General features: G+C 37.8%; 1 protein-coding gene across 5 annotated transcripts; it reads left to right on the top strand.

The window, feature by feature from the left end:
• Positions 1 to 456: 456 nt before the first annotated feature.
• Positions 457 to 24,830, top strand: LOC309503972 (uncharacterized protein). 5 transcript variants are annotated; one of them, XM_082176841.1, is made up of 17 exons: positions 457 to 680; positions 3,918 to 4,136; positions 5,371 to 5,567; positions 7,529 to 7,632; positions 7,917 to 7,960; positions 8,067 to 8,331; positions 9,985 to 10,166; positions 10,879 to 11,004; positions 11,237 to 11,365; positions 13,264 to 13,386; positions 15,823 to 15,958; positions 16,544 to 18,927; positions 20,139 to 20,332; positions 20,572 to 20,707; positions 22,905 to 23,778; positions 23,889 to 24,044; positions 24,162 to 24,830. In XM_082176841.1, the coding sequence occupies exons 2-16, from the start codon at positions 3,975 to 3,977 to the stop codon at positions 24,017 to 24,019; spliced, it is 5,187 nt and encodes a 1,728-aa protein (XP_082032967.1). In that variant the 5' UTR covers positions 457 to 680; positions 3,918 to 3,974; the 3' UTR covers positions 24,020 to 24,044; positions 24,162 to 24,830. The 5 variants fall into 5 exon arrangements, with proteins under 5 accessions (XP_082032967.1, XP_082032968.1, XP_082032970.1 ...); XM_082176842.1 differs by having other exon boundaries at positions 23,889 to 24,048; XM_082176844.1 differs by having other exon boundaries at positions 8,070 to 8,331; positions 23,889 to 24,830.
• The last annotated feature ends 64 nt before the right edge of the window (positions 24,831 to 24,894 follow it).

The raw sequence follows: 24,894 nt of genomic DNA, 5'->3' as shown, positions 1-24,894 counted from the left end.
CAGAGACACTAAACCCATATTAAACTCTTTCCCAGGCTGTCCTGATCGAGCAAAACAAACATTTTGAATTCATTATAGACATTTCCATTACTTTTTCACCTCTTAAAATCACACTTTTGTGTGTAGAGCCTGTGTATTTATTTATTTGTCCCAATGCCTGGTCAATTTCTGACACTAGCTAGTCTCCAATATTTTTCTTCTTCTTTACAAATAATGTAAATGAAAAAAATAATATAATGTAAAACAATTTGGGATAAAATGCTTAAAGATTTTTTGTCCTCAATTTAAGCAACTTAACATTTGAATTCATAATATTTAATTCGATGTATATCATTTCAGTGTTAAATCAATTTATATATATAAAAAAACAAAAAACCGCATTGACCTGTGGGTGCCACTGCACTTCTGGTTACCTCTTAAAGCTCCGCCTCTTTGTACACGTCACGGACCCCCACGCCTCGCGTCAAATCATGTTCGGCAGTTCTGAGGGGCGCAAGAAACAGCGACCGCGTGCGCCCAGTTCTGACTGTTGATAACGACAATCTGTTAACGTTAAACGGTCAAACGCTTCAGATGCTATAGATATACATATCGGTTGTATGTTATTAACAGACACGTAAACGGCATTCAAGACATCAGGATCACTGCGTTTTAAAGAGATCAACATATCAGAAGTCCTGGTAAGTAATGCCACATTGTTTGATTTCACTTAAGCATTTCGTTTTACCTGACAGGATTATGGTCTGTATTTGTTTTACCCAATAAATAAACTCTTTTTTTCTTTTCTTAACTAGCTCTTTCAGCAGTCTAACGTACAGATTCTAGTTTAATCAAAACCCGCCAGCGAATTTATAAATCTTACTAAAGCGAAGGCTTTACTCATGAATATTAATTAGTAGCCTTTCTCGCTGCCTCCATTCACGAAGCGTAATTGATATTCATGACCCAAAACTCGCCATAGTAGGATTCATAAATCTGCTGAGGTTTGTGTACGTGATGTGTACACAAGTCTTACCACGATTCACTGTATAATTATGGTAATTATAAGACTGTTGTTGAACGTGTACGTGTATATTCATCTCGGTAGCCCGGCGTCATCTGTGTTTGAAAGCTCATCTTTGATGCTTTGTAATGGAAATTCAGGTACACGGTGAGATCTCGGAGAAGGATGTTTAGTTTCACAGTTTTTATAGATTCACTGGCCGGATTTTCCTCATTCCTTTCTTTCTGCAATCCAGTTCTTACTGTTGGTGACTGAGAAGAGAAACCAAATACAGGAGGTTGAGTGATAATATATAAATAGACACTTTCACTGTATGTGTGTCAGGGATGGAAATTAACTTTTTTGTCCACCGGCCACTGTGGCTGGTGGATTTCAAAATCTACCAGCCACTCAATGTTTTTACCAGCCACTTTCTTGTTTTTAACCGACAATGTGTAACTGCATGTGAAAATTAATACTACAAGATCTACAATACTTAAGCAGTTTATTTAATCTCAAGTCTCAATGAAATACTGACATTTTCTCTTTCTCTCTTATATATATTTCTCTTTTTTACCTGGATGTGGCATTTGAATGATTCGTGGTCTTTTATGGCTTCCAGTTTTAGGTTTTTAGTCCCAACAATGAAACTAGGGCTGGGCGATATGGACCAAAAGTCATATCCCGATTATTTAGGCTGAATATCGATATACGATATATATCCCGATATTTTTTCCGCAAAGTGAGAGCAAATGTTCAGTCAAAGTCAAAGTCAAATATGACATGTCACAAGTAGTTTTATTGAAACCGGCTATTTCCACACACACAAGTACTGTCCCCCTTTACTTAACATAAATTGTAAGAATATGACTAATAGTAAAGACTAGTACTAATAAATAAACATTAGGCCTATGCTAAAGCTATTAAATAGCAGTCCCAAACTAGTTTTTGTTAATACAATGTTGGTATGAGCCACTAGAGTCATTTAAAAATATTAAAAATAACACAAAGAAAAATAAAGTGGCATTTTTGGGGTTAATATGGAAACGACAGTTGCCATGGTGAATACACAATATTAACAATAACTGTTAATGAACCATGGAAACTGCTCCTGGTGAACAGAATGAAAATCATACCTGCATTACTTTTATTTTGTGTAATTTACAACGTAACGGCGTTGCATGCTCGTAGTTTCTTGTGCACTTTATATGCAGTGAGGCGATACACAGCGCGCGCCGCCGCATTTGCGCGTGCAATTGAAGAGTGTGCGCTCCGAGCACAGGATAACGGCTGACGTGACAGGACAAGAAAGTCCGTTTTTCTGAGGTGAAAGACTTTACTTCAGCGTACACTTATGTCCTCTAAAAGTGTCCGCCGTCTGTGTGAAACAGTATATTTTTATTTACCCGCCACGGTGGCCGGTAGGTGAAGCGAGTTTACCCGCCACAACACAAAATCACCCGCATTTGGCTGGTGGCGGGTGCTAATTTCCATCCCTGATGTGTGTGTCTGTGGGACTGTTCACTTCAGTATCTAAACCTTTGCATTGCAAGTTCTCTTTAAGGGATGGTTTACCCCTAGTTCACCAAATATATAATATATTTAATAATCTGTCTTTATTGACTCATACTCATGTCGTCCCAAACCCACATAACTTTCTTTTGCAGAACACTCTCTTTGTTATAATGAAAGTGAATGTGCGTTAAAAACAAAACAAGTATCATTAAAGGGATAGTTCACCCAAAAATAAAAATCCTCTCATTTACTCACGCTCAAGTTGTTCCAAACCTGTATGAATTTCTTTCTTCTGCTGAATTTTTTTTTCCACACCATGGAAGTCCATGGGGTCCATCAAATGTTTGGTTACCCATATTTTTCAAAATATCATCTTTCTTCAGCAGAAGAAAGTCATACATGTTTGGGACAGAGTAAATGATGACAGAAGTTTAATTTTTGGATGAACGATCCCTTTAAAGTGGTGCATATGACTCCAGCTCATATGCCAGCTTGTTTATCTCACAATTTTTACTTTTTTTTTTTCTCGCAATTGCAAGTTTACATCTTGCAATTCTGACTGTTTTCTCAAAATTGCAAGATAAAAACAGTTCTGAGAAATAAAGTTGCTATTGCAAGGGGAAAAAAGTCAGAATTGCGAGTTATAAAGTCCAATTCTGAGAAAAAAATTTGTAAGAACTGCAAGATGTAAACTTTTTGTTGTTTTTTTGTGAGAAAAAGTTAGAATTGTTCGATTAAAAAGTCACAATTACTTTTTTTATTTTTTTTTTATTCAGTGGCTGAAACCAGCTTCCACTTTTGTTATTGTTGTAAACCCACAATAATGCATTAGCAATTTTCACGTCTACCCGAGCTAAAGTAGTGACTATGTTCAATCTGTGTTCTTTTGAGTAAAACAATTGAATTGAATTGGTTGATCCATTTCACAAAAGGTAGTCTGAATGATTCATTCATGAATCGGACCGATCCGGTTTATGAGCTCAACTGACAGTCCCCATTCTTTGTAGTAGCATGAATAAAAACAACCAGTACAATTGTTAAAATTAATTTTTTTGTCTTGCAAAGAAAATAAGCCATCATACAGGTTTGGAAAGACATGATGTGAGGAAATGATGACAGAATCTTCTGTTTTTGGTTTTACTTTGTGTTTTGGCAGCAGAAGTCCCTTAAGAACGTTTCCATGAACACTCTGACAAACACACACACACACACACCCACACGATCGCTGTGATTTTCCTTTATATAAAGACGCAGATACACGGGTTCATTTTTGTCATTAGTGAATGTGATAAGTATGTGAACTGATATTTCTGGTCTGAAACAAGTACAGACAGCTGAGAGGATCTTCCCTAAGGCAGCACACAGGATCCTCATGAACAACAAGCTCAAGCCAGACCTTTCTATATCTCTTCCGTTTCAGCTCTGGAAGATGATCGGCCAAGCTCTCTGAAACCTCAGTCTGTAAGCATCTTCAGCGATGAGCTGGGCCGGAGACGACTGGACCGTGGGTCTGACAGGTCACGTCCTGCAGAAGGTTAAGCAGCTTCAGGCTCAGAATGAGAAGCTGAACAAGGAAAGACAGCAGAGGCAACTGCAGCTGGACAACTCAGAAGCAGCTCTGCACAAACAGAAGCAGAAGGTGAGCGTCGAGAGATATGCATTTTAACCCTCTAAAGTCTGATATATGAAATAATTTATTGAATTATAAAAATAAAAATATATGTGGTTTTTGTTGAGCATCGTAATTGATACATCAGTTTTTTAATGGCTCATATAGTATGACATGGAGCTCAGATTCGAGAAGGAAAAAACACCTCAGTTTTATTAAGAGGGCCAAACTGCAAAAATATGCAATTTGGTGAGGTTGCTGATATTTATATGACCAAAAAGTAAGATGAAATTCTGTTAGCTTGTAATGTAAAACAATAGATATTTATAACAGTATATCAGACTACTTGCATAAAATGCATATAAATATGTCTTGGTGAGATGATAATTAAATGCTAAGTTTTATGATCAAAGCTCTGAATTTTTTTATTGTGGGTGGTGGGGGGGGGTGGGGGGGGGGGGGGGCAAAACATATAATGTAATGCAGTACAATGATGATAAAGAGACAAACAAACATACCTCAAAAACCTGATATATCATGATTTTTTTTTTTACTTAAAATAATATATGGATAATCAAGTAAAAATGTTAATTGGCACATAATTTACTCACCCTCAAGCCATCCTAGGGTGACCTCTGACCCCGACGTATGACGTAGGCGTAGCTTAAGTGAGAATTGACGAATGCGGAAGTGCAGATGAAAGAGCAAAACAAAACGCCAGGGATGAATTAGAAGTTTAAATCGAGAAGTTTTACAGAAAAATGTTGCAGGGTTTCTATATAAAAGAGGAGGAGCTACGCCATACGGACTACTAATGGTTGTATTTTTATTAAATACAGTTAAAGAATAATAAATACTGTAAAAAAAAAAGTTTTTGCTCATTGCTAGGTAATATTAGTTATGGCATTAACCAGTGTTAACTAACGGGACCTTATTGTGAAGTTTTACCAATATTTTACTAGCGAATAACGATACAAAATGTATTAAAAATCATTAAAGACTCGTGCACAACAATATTTTGGTGGACATTTTACAATTATCCTAAAAGGTCTTTTACCTGCTAAAAAGTATGAACTGTCAATCAGACGACAGAAGGCTTGTAGTAGATCGGACACAACAGGCTTCATAGGGTTAACAGAGGCGCTCCAGCAGTGCAGAAATGACTGCCTGAAAGGACACCAAATGGAAAGTTGGCTGAGACTCTCAGCACAGCTGTAGCTCAAACAGTGCTGGATGTGTGATGTAGCGTGTTCCTCTCTGTTAGTATGAGGAGGTGCGTGTGGAGCTGGCTGTGCTTCAGAGAGAGCTGGGAGGAGAGCGTGAGGCGGTGCAAGCGGAGGTGCGCAACAGAGACCGTCTGTCTCACGACCTGCAGGTCAAAACGGCTCAGGTGCACTCGCTTGAGGGACAACTCCAATCTGCCAAAAAGCAGACACAAACCCTCACACAGGAGATCAAGCGGTGAGACACGCACACACATAAACCTTCCTGTCCATTTACACACCAAACTGAACAAGGTCATGTAACATTGATTAGCAATTGACATGTCATTTAGATTCTTGCATCACTACTGTATTCAGAATGAAGGAATGATCCAAATTAGGCTTGCGCAAATGTTTTTGAACTCCTAAAGAGAGATCCGAAAATCGGAGAAGTCGCTGTTACTATGGAAATGGGAATATCGCACACACTCTTGTGTGAATCAGTTTTTAAATACATTTTTTTGTAGTTAAAAACATAATCAAATTCATAACCAAATTGTGTTTCATGTTGTTATTGTTTACTAAAACTATTAAAAATTGTTTTCGTTAATTGAAATGAAGCTGAAAGAAATAAAATAGAAATAGTAGATGAAAAAATTATAAAACTTAAATGAAAATTAGAAATGTTGCCGCTGTTTAAAACGAGTTTACGTAATAAATAAATTAAAGCTAAATATAAATATAAAAAAAACTATAATTTTTTTTTATAAATTACAAATTTAAAATATAAAAATAAGAAAATAATTCAAAATCAGAATAAATACCAAAATTATATATATATATATATATATATTAGGGCTGAGGGAATTAACGCGTAAATCTTTGCAATTAATTTGAGATGTTTAACGCGTAAAAAAAAAAACGCAATTAACGCAGCACTTTTGTTTTGCCTCGTTTGAATGATTTCCTGTTGCGGCTGCTATTGAAAAGGCCGAAAATATGCCGTCCCGCCCCTCCGTGTTCGGCGATCAGGCTTCATTCTCGCGCAGCTTTCATGAACGGGTCTTTTCTGCTCCGTGTGTGCGCTTCGCTCTCCGTTCCGTGTGTGTGTGTGTGTGTGTGTGTGTGTGTGTGTGTGTCGGCGCGCTCTCTGCTCAATGTTCTGCTCCGTGTTTGCGCTGCACGTTCTGCTCTGTCGTTAACGGCCCAAACGCTCCAATCATGTACCGATCACGCACTGGAAAAGCAAAGTCCGCTCAAATAACGTGAAATTTCTCAGTAGTAGACTTCTGTTTGCAATAGCCCTACTGAGCTGGTATAGTCATGCTGGGCAACAATGGTAAAGTTACGTGCTCTGATCACATGCTCTGGTAATAATAGCTTTGTAGGACTATATTTTATTTTGATAATTAGAAAAAAAATTCTGTTAATTTGATTATGTTGATTTATTATTGAAAAATAATAATATATTGATGTTTAATATTGGGCTATTTTCTGTTCCTTTTTTTTTTTTTTTTTCTTCTGTGTTGTTTAATTTAATTAGGTGATTCTAAGTTTAAATATTGATGATTACAAGCTTGGGGGAAATGCAATTAATTACAGCAAATTGTGCAATTAATTAGTTAATTTGTTTTAATCGATTCCCAGCCCTAATATATATATATATATATATATATATATATATATATATATATATATATATATATATATATATACTAAAGTAGATAAAATAAAAATAAAAATTACAGGAACAAAAGCTAGGCTGCGAACAAAAGAAATACAGTGCGTTTAATAGATTGTGTTGTTGTTTAACAACATGCCGGTTTTTTAGCAGACAATGTCTTCACGAAAAAAAAAAAGCTTACAGTTGAGACAAACTCCATAAAACATTTTTAAAAGTTGTAAGTTGTGAAAATTATGTGATCTAGGATCGTTATACAATGTGTACCATTGTAAGGACTGTAAGTTTATCCCTCACAGCCTTGTTTTCGTCTGCGTTAAATTCAATATGCCGTCTAAGGTCTATAACACTGGTTTGACACTCGTGATGAGGACTGTAACTGGTGATAGTCAGCCATAAGGTTAAAGGTGGAGTAGTGATTTCTGGACACCTATAAGCACTAAAAAGAATTTAAATTCATCTTTGAGAAATGTGTTTGCCCCATTACTCGGTTGCCTATATTGACCTATAACCAGCTCTTCTTCTCTCTCTGCATGTAGGCTTGAGGTGGAGCTGGAAAAGCTGCAGAAGGGAAATGGCTCTGGGGAATCAACGTTGTTTTCCACACCTTGTTGGAACCTGAGCTCTCCCTGGGACAACAACGGTACCATCCCTCACGCTCTTTCCCTTTGTTTTTCAGTGTTGTATTCACTGTCTGTTCACAAAGTGTCTCTCTTTAAAGATTGCAAAATGTATCCACTCATAAAGTAGGCAAAAGGGTGTTTTATTTTTCTGAATGTCCCTAAGGACTGATTGCGTAGTAAAATGTGATTACATTTTGACTTTGTACCCAGTCTCTGTGTGCATGTCTGTCCATGTGGGATGCATCGAGAACGACCTTTTCATCATTCTTCTTGTGCTGTTATTATAACCTGTTTAACTCTGCAGGTGGTTTCAGAGCAGAGAGCGAAAGCAAAACACAGCATGTCAGAGTAAGTCTCCAATGCACAAACCCTATTAAGAGCAACCACTTAATAAGGAATATTTTGTTTATGAATATACTTCCTGACTCATTTGTTTGTACTCTGTCCATTGTAGCAGCAGCTGCAGTTTGGAGACGTCCCCAAGCCCTCAGCGGGCGGGGCTTCCACCCCGTTTCCACAGCAACCACATAAATCCCCACCCCTTCGGCGCAACGTCCGCCAATCAGAACCCTCCACCCCCACCTCTGTGTTTCCATGGGAACGTGGTGATTTGTGGTCGACTCCCAAAGGACGACCAGCTTCCTCGGTTTCATCCAGTGACATCATAATCAAGAGCAATGACTCTGGTATGGAGGAGGCCTTGAGGAACGAGATAGATGGTGAGCTTCTCATCATGCCATTGGGCTTTCAGGAGTTTTCCACTCATTTAAAATCTCATTTTAAATGTTCAGGCATCCCGGAGTAAAACCAACCCAGAGACTTAACTTGCTTAAATACGTAAACACTGTGTCGAACTCTTCAGATTGAGTTTACATCTCTCTTTCCTGGGTTGTTTGAATCCAGGACGTTTGCCTGTCTGCTCTTTAATAATCATAAATGAAAGCAGTCACTGTAGACATGTTGGCATGACAGCCAATGAGAGTAAGTTAATCCACCTCATCCGTGGCATGAGCAGATTTGTGTAGTATTTGCATGTTAAGGAGGGTGGAGATTTTTTTTCAGCAGTCGTAGCTTCAGACTGAGCTGGAAATAAATTGGATGCATACCTGCATTTCTGTGTGTGTGTGTGTTAAGGTAGTTTAAGGAAATTAAGTGTAGTTTTATTTATTCAGTGCAGCTGTGTTTACCCATAAACTGAGTGAGGAGTATCATGTTTATTCATTAAATGTCAGGTTTATTTACATAAGAAACCTGATTCATATTGAATGCTATTGTCAGGTTTCCAATAAAGCTATTCCAGTAAAGGAGGCCCAAAACAGAACCTGATGAATAACGCAAGTTAGCATAATATGCTAATATTGACCAATATGCAGTTTGCAGAGCCTTGAGGATTGTGTTGGCATTAATGCAGTGTACTATATGGATACAATGAAAGGAGTGAATTGGACACACTGACACATGCTGGTCTTATCTCTTGCCATATTTATAGTGAGATATGGGGTGGTTTAGTGAGAGAGTGGGTGTGTGTCTGTTGAGCAAGAGAGATCAGTATTACTGTGTGTGTGTGTGTGGTATGAATGTTCTCCATTGTTTTGTTTCTTTGTGTTGATGAGTCATCAGTGAGGTCATCAGGGTTTGTCATCTCCACAGACAGCTGACTCTGACAGCTGTACACCACAGTATCACTGATTCTTCAAACACTTCCCTTCCAATGACTTCTGGATCAGGAATGTAAATTTCCCTCAAGAAGCTGTAATAAACGGTCACAGTGACAGGTGGTTCGAGGGCTTTTATAGGCGCTGTGTCCAACGCTTTGGTAGCATTTAATTTCTTCAAGTCAAGGTTTTTTTTTTTTTTTTTTTGCATCAAAAGTTTTGTAATTTAAGTTACTGCACTCATTCCATTACTTTCTCCGACCCTTATAATTAAACAGGCTGTCTTTGTTAGTATAGTGGTATGGCCAAATATAAATGACCAAAATCAAAAGAAAATAAGAAAAATTATATTTTACATGAAGAAAATAAAGCAAAACCATTTTTTCTGGATATATTAACAAGAATACTTTTCATTGTGAGTAATAAGCATATGACGGGAAAGTGCTTAATTGTCAGGAGAAAAAAAGAAGGAAAAAAAATGGATATATGGAGCCATATGTTAATTAGGTTGTGATGTCATTCAGAAATGAAAAAAGTTATGCATAGCTTAGTTACCATAAATGGTTTTGGTGTATTGGGGAGGAAGCTTTGCCCTGTGAACTTTAGTGTTTGGCACGTACAGTAGCACATCAAACTCTTTTATTTCAAAAGAGCCAGAAACAGTCAGAAGGTCAGAGTGATAACGTTAATAATTCAGTGAGTGTCTGTCTCTCTCAGAGCTGCGTGTGCGTGTATCAGATCTACAGCGGGAGGCACAGCTGGAGTCCGAGCGCTTGAAGGACGTGGAGTCTCGCCTGGCTCAGGCTAGCAGAGAGATCAGCACCAAGGAACAGAGTCTGACACGCAGCCAAGACCAGCTGACCCGCGCACAGACCCGCATCACACAGGAGACTGACCGGGTAAACACACACACTAAACAATGTGTTTAAACCAGTACACACTCACACTGAATGCAGGAATCTCTTTTCTTTGAGAATCACTGCTAACTCAAGAATACAATAAATAGTAATATTGTGATATATTATTGAAATTTATATAAATGATAAAAAATGAATAACGGCTAAATTTCTATTTTAAAATGTATTTTATTCCTGTGATGCAAAGCTGAATTTTCAGCATCATTACTCCAGTTGTCAGTGTCACATGATCCTTCAGAAATCATTCTAATTTGCTGAAGAAACATTTATTATTATTATTATTGGTTAATATTTTTTCGGAATTCTTTTATAAATAGAAAGTTCGAAAACGGCGTTTATTTAAAATACAGATCTTTTGTAACATATTGCATGTCTTTGTCACTTTTGATCAATTTAATGAATATTTGCTGAGGAAAACAAATCTTCCTGACCCCAAATTTTTGTAGTAGTGTATGTGTAAATTAACATTAAGCTGAATTATGTAAAAATATTTATTGTTAGTTTATTATGTCTAATGCATTAGCTATTGTTAACGAATTGAACCTTATTGTGAAGTGTTAATATATAATTAGATAATAGATTTTTCAGCAAGTTTATGTATTTATTTTTGGGTTTTTTGAGAATGTGTGTACATTGAATGTTTAGAAAATGTAATTATACCTCTGTGTGTGTGTATGTGTGTGTGTGTGTGTAGGTCCAGTCTGCTGAGCAAAAAGTCAAGCAACTTCAGGAGGAGCTGAAGTGTCAAAGGCAGAATGCCGAAAGCAGCCGCTGCAGTGCAGAACAGCGCAGGAAAGACCTCGAGAGAGAACATCAGAGGGTGAGACCGAGCACATGGACATGCGTGTGATTCATTGTTTCCTCCAGCTCCATTGCAGTTGTATTTTTAGCTTTGAGTTGTTGTCTTACAGTCTTGGAATTGATTTTGTTTCATTTTTATTGCACTTTATTGCACTCCTCTCAATGGATGTTAATTCAAAGCAGCCTAACAAAAAAAATCCTTCTTAATGTTCTACAGTAACTAAGAGATGTTTGTGATTTGTGTGTTGTAGGAGCTGTTGGAGCTGCAGAGAGAGAGACAAGCTCTGGAGAGACAACATCAGCAGGAGAGCAACAAACTCAACCAGGAGATCCAGCAGGCCAGAACACTTCACAACGCACTGCAGTCGCAGCATGACAAGGTACCAGGGATGAGGACCGACTAACTAAATGTAGCGACCCTATTAACTTGACTGCAGTAATGTAGGAGTTGCTCAGCCTTTCTATAAATAGTGAAGCTTTATTCAAAAGCCAAATGAAACAGCGGTGGCATTTCTCGACAACAGCGACACAGAAAACAGGAGAAACGTTGTGCCACAACGATCCAGTTCGGAGGCGTTTCAATCCACAAATCACAAACCTTTTCCGTGTATTTATCGTAATAACGCTAACAGTAACCATGGTATTGTGGCAGAAATGTGGGATATTTTCAGTATATCAAATTTCATTATTATTAATGAATAAAATGAATTGTATTTACTAAAAGTATTAAGGCTACTGTTTTTCATTAAAAAATACCATAGAATCCATTTATTTTTACCATGGTATTGATTTATAATCATACCTGTGGTTATCATGATCTACAAATGTATGATACTACGGAAGAACAGAGTTGAGTCCTAATTCTATCAGCATATTTCAATTTTGGTCGTTCATTTTTACAGATGTTGTTTTTGTTAATGAAAATAAATTTGCATCCCAATCTCAGATGAAGCTACTCTACTGTCAATTCAAATTACTGTCAAATGTGCATTTCCAATAGACAAAACATGTAATATTATTAATACCCCCTTCCTCCCTGGTGCTAACAAGTCATGTGCTGCTGGTGCCACTACTCTCTCAAACGCTAGTCTAGAGCCCTGATACTAGTGTACTTTTGTTTTAGAAATCACATAGCAGTGCCCCAGCAACCAACTAGAACACGGAGAGCTATGCAATAATGTCCCGTCTAGTGTTTAGACGAGCACCACTTCTGTTTCCTTAAATAGCTTCAAGTGCACTCAGCTACTTCTTATTTCTAATTTGCAGAAACTTCATGTTTCCAGAAAGCTAGCCTGATTGTAGTTCATCAACTGTAGCTTCTGCTTTTTCTGTCTCTCTTTATTCTCTCTGTCTCATGGGAGCTCCAGAACGGGTGTCCGTTGGTCAATGCACTAATGTCACCCCTCTCTCTTTCTCTCATGCTCCCACTGCTCATGTGTTTTCTCACACAATTCTATTCCTTTTTTTTTCCCCCTCTTTCTGTTTTCCTCATCAGAGGACACTAGAGCGAAGGTCAGTGTTGTAATCTCAGTGTGATGTCTGTTTGAAACTCATGGCATGTTTTTTCACAAACGTCTTATATTCCTCCAGAAACAACGAGATAATGGAGGTGACCAAGTTTGGTGTGTGTATGTTGGTTGTAAAATATCACCTATTGACATATAGTTCACTGATTGGTGATAATTAAAGCATTTAAGTCTCGTCTGAGCCCTGTTTTGTTGCTTTTGTAAAATAAGACATTCTTACAGTGCTGATAAGATACTGTGTGTTGAAGTAAGAGACGTGATACAAGTGTGTCAATACAGAGATAAATAATGTCGTCTCTTTACTGGTGGGACACAAAACTGATTCAAATGACTTGAGGTGATGGAATGTGCTGTTTTGACCTCTACTTTGCTTATGGGAATTTTTCTTTAAGATATTTTACATGATTCTAAATCTGGATAGGGAGCACACAAATATTTTAGATATGTGGTTTGCATGAATGTCTAATTAACAAGAGTAAGCCTTCAGATTCACTTCAGTAAACTGAAAAAAAATATTGCATGGTTTGTACATCATCTGGTCAAACTGCAAGATGCGTGAAAATAATGTTTTGCATTTACATTCCATGAATAAATCTCATCATGTTTTTCATCATCATGGGTTTGTGTGGCGTCTTGCATGGAATTGAGTCACATGACTCAATCTGCCACAAACACGGCATGATGAAGATCCGCGCTCTTTGTCTTAGCTTACGGTCTTATCTTTCTGCTGACTGTTTCTGTCTTTCTCTCAGGTGTGTTTGCAGAAGCAGAGTTTGGAGAGAGATCTAGAGGATGTGAGAGGAAAACTGAAGAACACAGAGACGGACCTGAGAGAGAGTCAGAAGAGAGAGACACAGACCGAGGCCAAACTCATGGTACAACAACATGCATAATCACACTGAGCTGAGAGACTCCAACTGAGGAAAGTTTAATACGTTTATTCAGCAAGGATGCATTAAATTGGTCAAAATTGACAGTAAAGACAGTATTATGTTACAAAATATTTCTATTTCAAATAAATGCTGTTCTTTTGAACTTTCTATTCAGCAAAGAATATTAAGCAGCATCACAGGAATACATGTTCAAATATATTTCAATAGAAAAGTTATTTTAAATTTTAATATTTCACAATATTACATTTTTTATTGTATTTTTGACACAAAAAAAAAAAAAAAACTCAAACATTTCTCAAACGACCTCAAACATTTGAACGGTGTTGTATCTCAATGATGGCCTTCATTTTTATTTATATCGCTCTGAAATATGAAGGCATTTAGTCTCTTTATTAACCATTTCTCTTTCTGGGGAGGTCATTAAAAGGAGATCTTAGGATTTGGTTAACTTCTAGGGATATTTATAAGCATTTTGGTGCACCTAGGTCAAATATTTTTATTTAATTAAATTTTTTTCAGATCAAATGTGTAGAGTAACTAACTATGAACGATGGGACAGAGATGCACTGATGTTCAACCAATCAGACACATACCTCTCCAGTTTTTCCTTTCACGTTCCTCAAAATATAATAAATTGTGCATTTATAGAAAAAAGATCCAAGGCATTTCCTCTGGTTCACAAATGTTAAAAAGCCTTTATTCAAACATGGCCACTCTAAAAACATTAAAAGGGAAGAAATGCATCAGTGTTCAGTGTATTAGTCATGTAATAAAATGTTCGCTTACCTCAACAAGAGTGTCATTGTTATTGAGCAGCATTGTCAAAGTCTAATCCGAGTCTCCCGTCACAGTGTCTGGTAGATAAGGACAGGGTTATGACCGGGTGGGAAATCCAGCAGGCAACCAAATACTGATTGTTTTGTTTTTTTGATGGGGGAGGGGGGAGGTTGCTAATTTCTCACCCTGTCATAAAACACAATTTTATTGGAGAGAGAAACACAAACAGAGACCAGAATCATCAACAGCACGCAACATTTACCCAGCTATTTAAATGTAGTCTTCATTTTGACTACTAAATTAAGCTTCTTATAGACCTTATGCGCCAGAGAAACGAGGGCGCCGCCATCTTTAGAATATTGTCTTTTAACTTCCGTTTTTGCGGTCGCTCTGTATATTTCTATGGCGCTGCTGTCCAGGAGTAATTAGCTTTTGAAGTGGATTTACTTAATGTAAAGTTAACGAAAGTTATCATGAGGATTGTAATGTTTAAAGCAGATGACTTAACAAATGTCAGTCGACCGGGAAGATTTTAAAACGAGCCGTTCATTAATAAACACGCAAAATCGCTGTGAAAATACAGACCGGAAGTCAAAAGACAACGAGAAAAGGGGCGGGGCTACATAAGGTCTATAGTTACTATAGACTGTAACTCTTACCCTAATATACAGGTTTGGGTATTTTACAAATGCATAAACTGTTTCTTTATTTGCTTTTTGATAATGTCCCCAAAAGTACACTACCGTTCACAAGTTTGGGGTTGGTATGATTATTATTATTATTATTATTTTTTATTTTTTTTAAGTCTCATCAAAAATATTCGGAAATATGAATACAAATTAAAAGAACTATTTTCTATTTTAATATATTTAAAAGTGAAATTTATTCCTGTCATTCTAATTTGTTGATGCTCAAGATTTTTTTTTATTATTATTATAGTGTTGAAAATCGTGATACTGCTTAATACTTTTTTTGGGAAACTTTGATAAATTTTTTCAATGTTCTTTGATGAAAGAATAGCTTTTTTGTACTTAACTCTTTGTAGCAAAGTAAAAGTCTGTACTATTACTTAATGAATATAAGTATAAGAATATATATAAAAAATCAAAAAATTAGAGAGACCCAGACATAGAGAGGGACACACCAGCGAAGCTCCCAGTGCAACAATACTGTTACTGACTCAGCTGGATATAGTCTCAGATATAGCACCATTATCTCCTTACGACTTCTGTTTCACACTGGGGCTTGGGTTTAAGCGCTTTATTTATAGACCGTATGACTTACAGTAGACTTACAATGTAAGAGTCATGTATTATAATCACCAAAAAAGCTTTTATGATGTTTTAGTGCAGAGTAATGTTATATGCAGATCAAGATTGCAGTTGGATAACCTCTTTGTCTGCTTGAATACTTTCATTTTGTGTATTTTGTTGTGTGTCGTCTTTGTCCAGCATGCCTCACCCTGAACACCTATGAGGATTCTGGTTGCTTTTCACTATTAGATTTAATTTGTGTAACTATATATATGTGTATAATATATATATATATAAGTTTTATGGCTGTTCATGGATGAAAAGTATCTTTAATCATTAATCTCATTTGACTTTGTTTTATATGTGCTCTTCTCATCTTGTCCTGTAGGAGGCGCTGAGGGAGAACGAGGGTCTCACTGTGTCTCTGGGGCAGATGAAGAAACAGGAGAAAGCTCTACAGGAGGAAGTGAAGCGGTTGACCGAAGAGCTTGCTGATGCCCTCAAGCTTATTAAAGATCTGCAGGGTGAGTCTGAAAGAATCCCGTCCACACAGAGAATTGTTTGTATGTGTTGGCCCCACCCTGTTACACACATCCTATGTGTTTGCCTCCCCCTTCTGGCCAGACTTTGACAGTGCACCTTCAAAAATCTTTTTGTATAAGAAGTCTGTGATTGGTTAGACAAGCCAGTCAAAGCAGTAGACCCTCAAATCCCCTCGAACTTCATTTTTTTTATATATATTATATATATATATATATATACAAAATGACTTATACAAAGCCTCTTTTGGCTTATTGTTTTTTCCTGAAATGGATAAATTCCAACTCTAAATTCTGAGTATATGAGCATAATTGTATAATTATTATTATTATTATTATTATGCACATTTTCACTGATTAGTATAGATCATTAGTCTATAATAATAATAATATTATTATTATTGGAATAAGTGTAACTCTTTATTAGGCTTTTATCATATTGATTCTGCCATTGTTATAAATAAAAGCTTTATTGTGATATTACCCTAGGATTCAGGGACTTTTCTTTTTTTACCCGATAATTGCTAAACAATTTACCTATATTTACCATATAATTTCTCTCTCCTTTAGCTCAGCTGGCCTCACCTCCTCCAGCTGTGGCCGCTCCTCACTCCAGCTCTTCAGGAGACTGCTTCTCTCCCTCTGTTTCCCTCCATCATAACCAGTCTCCTCCTCACAACCACTCCTCTCAGGCAAAGAGAGCCCCTAAAATAGGACGAACAAGAGAAGAGGATCGAATGAAGTTCCCCTCCGGCAGAGAACCAGGGGAAGGCATCGACTCGGAGCACATCAGTAAATTTGAGTCTGAGCAGTTACAAAAATTTAAAGGAAAAGGTGGTCAAACACATCCAAGCGGCTCTCTGAGGCTGAGTGAAACAGATGTAGACACCTCAGTGACAGAACAAGACACTGGTATTGAAGATGTGGACACAGACTCGTTTACATCTGACTCAACCAGTGGTATGATGCCTAAAAGTGAATCGGACATCTCTTGCAGCCTACAGTTAGACATTGCATATGACACATCAGGTAAGACAGAAAAACATGACTCGATGCCTCTAAAAGATCTAAAGAAGGAGAATGCAGAGCTTCGCGATGAGCTTAAAGATGTGAAATCCGAGCTTCAGAAGCGACTCGAAGACCTCGAAACCCAGAGGAAAGCGGAAACAGAGTCCAGGACCAAACTGAAACAGTTGAGCCGCAAGCACTCGACCCAGGCAGAGCAGCAACGCGCCAAATCTCTTGAGCTCAAAGACAGTGTGACGAAGCTGGAAACCCAGCTGGAACAAGAGAAGAAGGAGAGCATGAAACTGAAAGAAACACTTGATGCACTAGAAAGAGAAGCTGAGATGAGGCTGGAAGAGAAGGAGAGAGACCAGGAAGAAGGAACCCAGCTGAAGAACGTCTTGGCTGAGATGAAGCGAAAGGAGACGGACATGGAGGAAGAAATAATGCGAATGAAAAAGGACCTGCAAGACCTTCAGCTCAAACTTGCACAGGAACGGGAGGAAAGAGAGAGGGAGAGAGATGAGGAAAGGAAGCAGATCCGAAGAGAGGAAGTAGAAGCAATAAAGATTGCACAGCTTCAAGAAGAGCTGGACAATCTTCAAAAGTCTAGGAGTTTAGAGGAGAAAATATCAAAAGACAATCTTCCCGTCACATATTTACAACTAGAACGCCACCCAAACGAGGATGAGAATGCTGCTGTTATAGAAAACAAAGACTCGGTTCCTTCTCCTGACATTCAAGAGTCCATCTGTGATTCTGTGAACCTTCACAATGCAAAAGTCTGCAAAGAAACCAGAACAATTATGGATCTTGGAGCACAAACTAAACCAACAGAGGGCAAGACCTCAGCTGCAGAGACTCAAGCATTGAGCACAGATGCTTCAGATTTGGACAGCACTACCTTTTTAGTTTTGGAGGTGGAGCGCTTAAGGGCGGCGAAGGAAAGAGAGTCTGAGAAGCTGAAACTTGCTCAAGGAAAGCTGGAGGACTTACAGAAGCAAGTGACCACTCAGACTAAGCACCTTACCCAAGCTTTTGAAAGTCAGAGCAAGCACATCGAGAACCTGCTGGGAGAGTTGCATGATAAAGAATGCGCCCTCCAGAAGCAGGGCGAGGAACTGCAAAAATGTCTAGAGAAAATCAGTTTTCTTGAAGAAAAACACACTAGGACGGACATCACCCCCAATGACATCTCTACGCCCCCTGAACTGTCTACAGAGATCTCAAGAGAACTAAGCTGCGATTCTGTCTTCAGCAACACGAGTATAAGTGACCATGAAATGTTTAGTGACGATACGCAACTGATTTTGAAGGAGAAGGTCTCACAGCCTACTGTACAGCTGCTTGTTGAACACTCTGTCAGTCAAAACATTGATCAAACCAACACTAGTGAGATATCTGATAAGCTGCAAGTGACTGAAGCTTCCAAGCCACTTGAATTATGTCCCGATTCAGACGTACTTTGTGAAAATGCTCCAAATTCTAGTGCAGATTCAGAAGCACCAGGACTTTCTGAGGTGATTGAAGAGAATGCAAGTTCTCTCTTGCCCGATGAACAGTTGGATGTTCTGAACTTCCAACATCACATTCCAGAATCTTCCACAGATGATATCAAGGAGCAAGAACAAGTAACAAAGGAATTACAAGTCACTCAACTTGAGCTGAATGTGTTAACGTCTCAGAATTTGGAGCTTGCTTTACAGGGAGGTGTGATGAAGGAAGAGCTTCTGACTGTTAAACGAGAGAATGAAGAGTTGAAATTGAAACTGAAGCACTTGGGTAAAGACACTTGTGCGGAACAAGATGCCTTGCTTTTAGTGAACACTGAAAACAAAGAATTTTCAAGTACAAACAAAGGATTGCAAACCAGCTCCTCATTAGGACAGGAGGAGTTGGTTGTTCTTCATGAAAACTCTAAAGCAGAGGTTCAGTCTCTTCAGGAGCAGGTAATTTTTAGTCAAATGGAAATGTTATTTTTTTTAAACGTGGCATGAAATGGAAAGTCACCTTATCAATTTTCCAATCTTTAATCAAAATGTCATAACTCCAGACTTCTCTCTAATGACGTATGTCTCTTCCAATAGTTTTGACCTTTTAAACCACACCCCTTTCTTATAATCGACTGCAAGTTTGAGTTCAGGTCTGCCTCTATCCAATCAACAGCTGATGGATAAAAGCCCTACATTTTTTTTTCTTTTGTACATCACAATACGGAATAAACGATCTTTCGCTATTTGCGGTATATCATAAAATTTAACGAACTGTCCTTTGATCTTCAGGCCAGGGTGTGTTCACACTTGGTATGTTTGGTTAGATTAAAATGAACTCTGGTGCGATTGCTCTGAAAGTGCGGTTTATTTGAATAAGTGTGAACGTTGCCATCCGAACCCTGGTGTGCACCAAACAAGCAGACCCGAGACCGCTGAAAAGATGTGTCTCGTCCACTTCCAAACGAACTCTGTCTGGTGCGGTTTAACTGAAACATGAACGCAACACGGACCAAAGACATATAAACGAGCCAAAAACAAGTCAGCGACCCTAAAAAGGACAGAATGCTCAAGCATGCCTGTGTTATCTCCTCATAGTCATGAGTTTGCCCATCACAGTTCGGTACAGTCGCTGAACCGCGTCTCCTCGCAGCAGATCTTTGTTTGTGTGTGTGAAGGAGGGATTCCTGCCGCTGTTTTGACTCCTTTATACATTTTATAAGCTCTTCATGAGTTCTCAGCTGGTCAAAATACCATCATATGTAGGCTACTCATATAAAACAAGCGCATTTATCCCAGAAAACAGCATTGTTGGACGTTCGGTAAGTTCTGTCACAAAATATACATAATAAAAGCCGATCAACCAATCAGGTTGTGAACTTATCTCGATGCCTTATTTTATTTTTTCGGACCAAACTAACCAAGCGAACAGAACTACAAGTGTGAACACGCCCTCAATGTCAATTTTTCCTGATCAGGTGCAAAACGATAAAGCAAGTGATAAATCCGAAACATCATATTGAACTATTCTGCACTACTGTAATGGCTCATTTAAACAAAACCTTATTAGTATTAAAACCCTTAATGTTACCTAGATTAACTAATTGTTAAAGTTTTCTTTATTTACATGTATTTTACGTTGAATTTATTCTTTTTAATTCATATTAAAGATCCAGGCATTACAGGACCAAATCCAGCACCTCTCTGAGCAGAACCGGACACAAGCTGAAGAACTAGATCTCTGGAAGCTCTCGACCATGGAAGACATAGTGGGCAACAACTCGCCCTCCATCGTGCTAAAAGAGTTTGAGCTGTTCCTCCCCTGCAGTCCCAGCAAGCTGCAAACGCAGTCCCAAACAACAAGGTAATGTCCCTTGACTGGCATTTGTTGAAGATAATTATGTGATAAGCGACGTAGAAATGTAAATTGTGTTTGTTCATAATAATTTAAAAGGCAGTGCCGAGGTACTTAACGTGAATTATGGGTTATGTTGGTTCTGAGATGGGGAAAGTAAACACAGGTTCAGTGAATGAGGGATGTTTATGTAGGACCCTTAATGCAAGACCCTTCAGTTTGTGCTCTGGTGCATCATGGTCCTACAGCAGACACCGCACTGTCGGAGACGTGACATATCGGTCTGGATTAGATGACACAAACGACCAGACCAACTTGGGGGAGCATGTGTCGCCTGAAACCCAAATGACACATGATGTGAGAGAATCTCAAGGGCCTGCTGAGGTAAATAACGTTTCATAACGCATGGCATTATTTACATATGGGAAATTGTTGAACTGTACTTTTCCAAGAATGGAAATTTGCTGTTTACTTTCCCTCATGTTGCTCCTATCCTGACTTCTGTGGAACACGAGGAGAAATTTAGCAGAATGCACAATGAAAGTGAATGGTACTTGATACTTGTTAAAACAATGTAGCAAAGTAAAAAAACATTTTTTAAAACGTGTTATATATATATATATACATATACTACCGTTCAAAAGTTTGGGGTCAGTAAGATTTTTTTATGTTTTTAAAAGGAGTATCTTCTGCTCACCAAGGCTGCATTTATTTGATAAAAAACTATTTAAAAAAAACAGTAATATTGTGAAATATTATGACAATTAAAATAGTTTTCTATTTTAATATATTTTGAAATGTAATTTATTCCTGTGATCAAAGCTGAATTTTCAGCATCATTACTCCAGTCTTCAGTGTCACATGATCCTTCAGAAATCATTCTAATATGATGATTTGATGCTCAAGAAACATTCATTATTATTATCAATGTTGAAAACAGTTGTCTTTGAGTAGAAAGTTCAAAAGAACAGCATTTATTTAAAATAGAATATTTTCTAACATTATAAATGTCTTTACTGTAACTTTTGATCAGTTTAACTCATCCTTGATGAATAAAGGTATTGATTTATTTTATTTCTTCCCCCCCAAAATACAATTTAAATTCTTACTGACCTCAAACTTTTGAAGGGTAGTGTTTAATGTTACAAAAGCTTTAGATTTCAGATAAATGCTGTTCTTTTGAACTTTCTATTCATCATAGCATCATGAAATAAAAATGTAAATAACTGTTTTCAACATTGATAATAATCATAAATGTTTCTTGAGCATCAAATCATAATATTAGAATGATTTCTGAAGGATCATGTGACACCGAAGACTGGAGTAATGATGCTGAAAATTCAGCTTTGATCACAGGAATAAATTTCACTTTACTGTATATTCACATAGAAAACAGCTGTTTTAAATTGGAATAATATTTCACAATATTACTGTTTTTGTTTGTATTTTTAATCAAATAAATGCAGCCTTGGTGAGCAGAAGATGTTCTTTTAAAAACATTAAAAATCTTACTTGTCAAACTTAGTTTAGTTGAATGATCAATGACGTGGTGCCTTAAGACTAGGCATTTTTCCATGGACATTTTGCATTATTAATTAGCATATTAAGAGCATTTTATAATAAACAATGTTCTAATTGGGATCATAATTTGATCTGAAATCATTGAACAACTGAAACTTTGAAATGACTAGTTAGCTTAATTTTGTTTTCTTCTTGTAATGAGATTGCTTTGATTAATAGATTATGTACATTTGTTTGTTTTTTTGTTTGTAGATTCTTATTTTAAGGAAAGCATAAAAGTGGTCCAGATTGATTTACATTGAATTTACATTTTTCAAAAGTTTCTCTTAAAGGGATACTCCACTTTAAAATGAAAATTCTGTCATCATATACTCACCCTCATGTTGTTTCAAAACTGTATGAATTTCTTTCTTCTGCTGAACAGAAAGGAAGATATTTAGAAGAATGTCAGTAACCAGACAGTTTCTGGTCTCATTGACTTCCATAGTAGGAAAAAATATATACTATGGAAGTCAATGAGACCAGAAACTGTCTGGTTACTGACATTCTTCTAAATATCTTCCTTTCTGTTCAGCAGAAGAAAGAAATTCATACAGGTTTGAAACAACATGAGGATGAGTATATGATGACAGAATTTTCATTTTAAAGTGGAGTATCCCTTTAAGATGACAACCCTGAACCCCCAAACAGAATTTATGTACTATCCTTTGGTATCTGATTGTAAAAAAAAACAAAAACTAATATATCTGATAAAACAGCTGCTCTTAGCTTTTAATTTTCATATACAATTCAACTCAACTGATGATGAAATATAATCACAACATGTTAGCCCACATTGTTCCGCACAGCAAACCTGGAGCTCTTTTAAATTGCCTTTTTAAATCGCAATCACAATTTTTATCAGACAAATCACCTTTAGATTTTTTTTTCCCCAAATCGTGCATCCCTTATATAGGCATGATGGTGAGTAGATGACGATAGACCTTTCTTTTTCTTTCTTTTTTGTCTAAGATAGAATGCCTTTCAATGATCACAGACCTATTCCTGTAATTGTTTTCAGAACCTTATGCCTGGAAATGAGGTGATGACCGAAGGACATGCTCAACACGAATGCGAGAGCAGCTCTGTTAACCACAGCGACAAGAGTCCTCCTGTCTGTGTCTCAAATATAATGACTAGTAACACTGAAGACAAGCTGTCCTCTCTACCAACCAAACCAACAGATTACAGTAATTCAGAGTCTCAGCCGATTGCCTCAGAGTCTCTCGAGGATCAGACCAAAGCAGCAGATGCCAGTGCGAACAGCCAGGAAGATGCCTTAATCAGTGTTTCCATCTCAACCAAATATCACACAGAGGTAATCAACTCAAATCCAATCACAGAGTCCTGTGAGACTGCCGACTCCCAGAATTCTGATGCGTTATGCACTGGGCATAATGAGATTGAAACTATAGACACTGTTGGTTTGGAAAAACATAGGCATTGTCATGGAGATGCAACAAATAAACCGAGTGAACAACATGCAACTGTGGAAAAAACACTCAAGAATGAACCAGCTCACGGTCAAAGGGCAGAGGTTAGCGAGGTCATTGGCATTACTAACAGAACAGAGGTGAAGAGCGTGTCCACTCAGACAGAGGAGAGCCGAGAGCTGGATTTGAGGGACAAGCATTCCCTCATCCATGTCTGCACCCAGACAGATGGAGAACAGCTGGAGACGGAGCAAGATGAAGTCGAGAAAGAGTCTGCAGACTCGCCGCCCCTCTCTCTGGCCCCACAGACTGTTACGAACCAACTGTTCTTATCCAGCGTGTTCCCCATGAGCGACCCAGCTCACCTTGCTGAACGCATCCGGCAAAACCGCAACCGCATGTCTGCCGCGTACGACGAGACCGAATATGAGCCGTACGGCCTGCCCGAGGTCGTCATGAAGGGTAAGAAGGGAAACCGAGTAGCGTGAACATTCTTCAAAATGTCTCTTTTTGTTTTCCAATGAAGAAAGTTGTACATTATTATAAGACTCGCACCTTTTTATCTCCTGAAGGATTTGCTGACATCCCCAGTGGACCGGCTTGTCCGTATGTCCTGCGCAGGGGGCTTCTGGGAACTGATGCACTGCCCCTCCCACGCAGAGAAGCCACGCCCCGAGAGGAAGATGATGAAATAGAGCCATAGTACTCACACACACCTGATACCTCCCGTAGGTATTTACTGGGCTTGCTCTGAAACACATTTAGAGAAGCATTTGAAGTCATTTCCACTGGTTATACTAATATAATTCACATTTCAGAGCAGCATCATCTGTATTTGTTTTCAGGTTTCCACACTGAAGGAATTTCACTGCCTCTTTAATGCTACTGTAAGCGTCAACGAGGTCATCTGATCACTAAGACACTCGAGAGTCCTGCCCTGTCATGTGATGTAGAATTTGAAGTTTTGCGCTCTCTTTTTTTTTCTTGGTAGTTCTCATGTCATATAGTTTTGTTTGAGTAATGGAGCCGTTTACAAATCAGCTTAGAAATATCAATGTAATATATTTTTGTTTGCGTAAAGGTGGTGATACCCCCTCTTTTAGAGACTTGAATTTTGTGAATAGCCTTATTTATTGACAGACACTTTTTGAAGACTTGCCTTTGTGCACGAGTGTGTGTGTGTGTGTGAGAGAGAGAGAGAGTGAGTGAGTGTGTGTGTGGTATGACTCAGATCAACCTGAGCCTGTTTCCGTTCCTTGTATGGCGATTCACTGTCAGACTGTTTCTTTCTCTCTCTCGGTCATCTAACAACTTTATAACGCAGTGGAGTATTTATATCACTGTCCGTTTGTAATGAAGGTTTGAGAAATGGATACGTTTTTGATTAGATTAATCTGTTTATCTGATTCACTGTCATCTTTGTATTTGTGTGTACGTTTCTTCTAAATGTCAAATGGTTTGTAGAATTTTCAGTTTGGAATGTTTATTTTTATTAAACGTAAATGAAATCCAAATGTCCATGTTGCTGGGTCGTTTTCTTTTTGCATTCTAGAAATCTGTGCAAGCTTAATTTTGAGT

Source organism: Leuciscus leuciscus, assembly GCF_965113295.1.
Source record: "Leuciscus leuciscus genome assembly, chromosome: 8".
Taxonomy (NCBI): domain Eukaryota; kingdom Metazoa; phylum Chordata; class Actinopteri; order Cypriniformes; family Leuciscidae; genus Leuciscus; species Leuciscus leuciscus.
The sequence above is the reverse complement of the archived record's forward strand: the minus strand, read 5'-3'. Positions and strand labels throughout refer to the sequence as shown.

Excerpts from the sequence above, each read along its gene's own strand:
- LOC309503972 (XM_082176841.1), top strand. The coding sequence starts at position 3,975 with ATGAGCTGGGCCGGAGACGACTGGACCGTGGGTCTGACAGGTCACGTC. Across the intron at positions 5,568-7,528 it reads CTCACACAGGAGATCAAGCG|GCTTGAGGTGGAGCTGGAAA; the intron begins GTGAGACACGCA and ends CTCTGCATGTAG. Across the intron at positions 10,167-10,878 it reads TCACACAGGAGACTGACCGG|GTCCAGTCTGCTGAGCAAAA; the intron begins GTAAACACACAC and ends GTGTGTGTGTAG.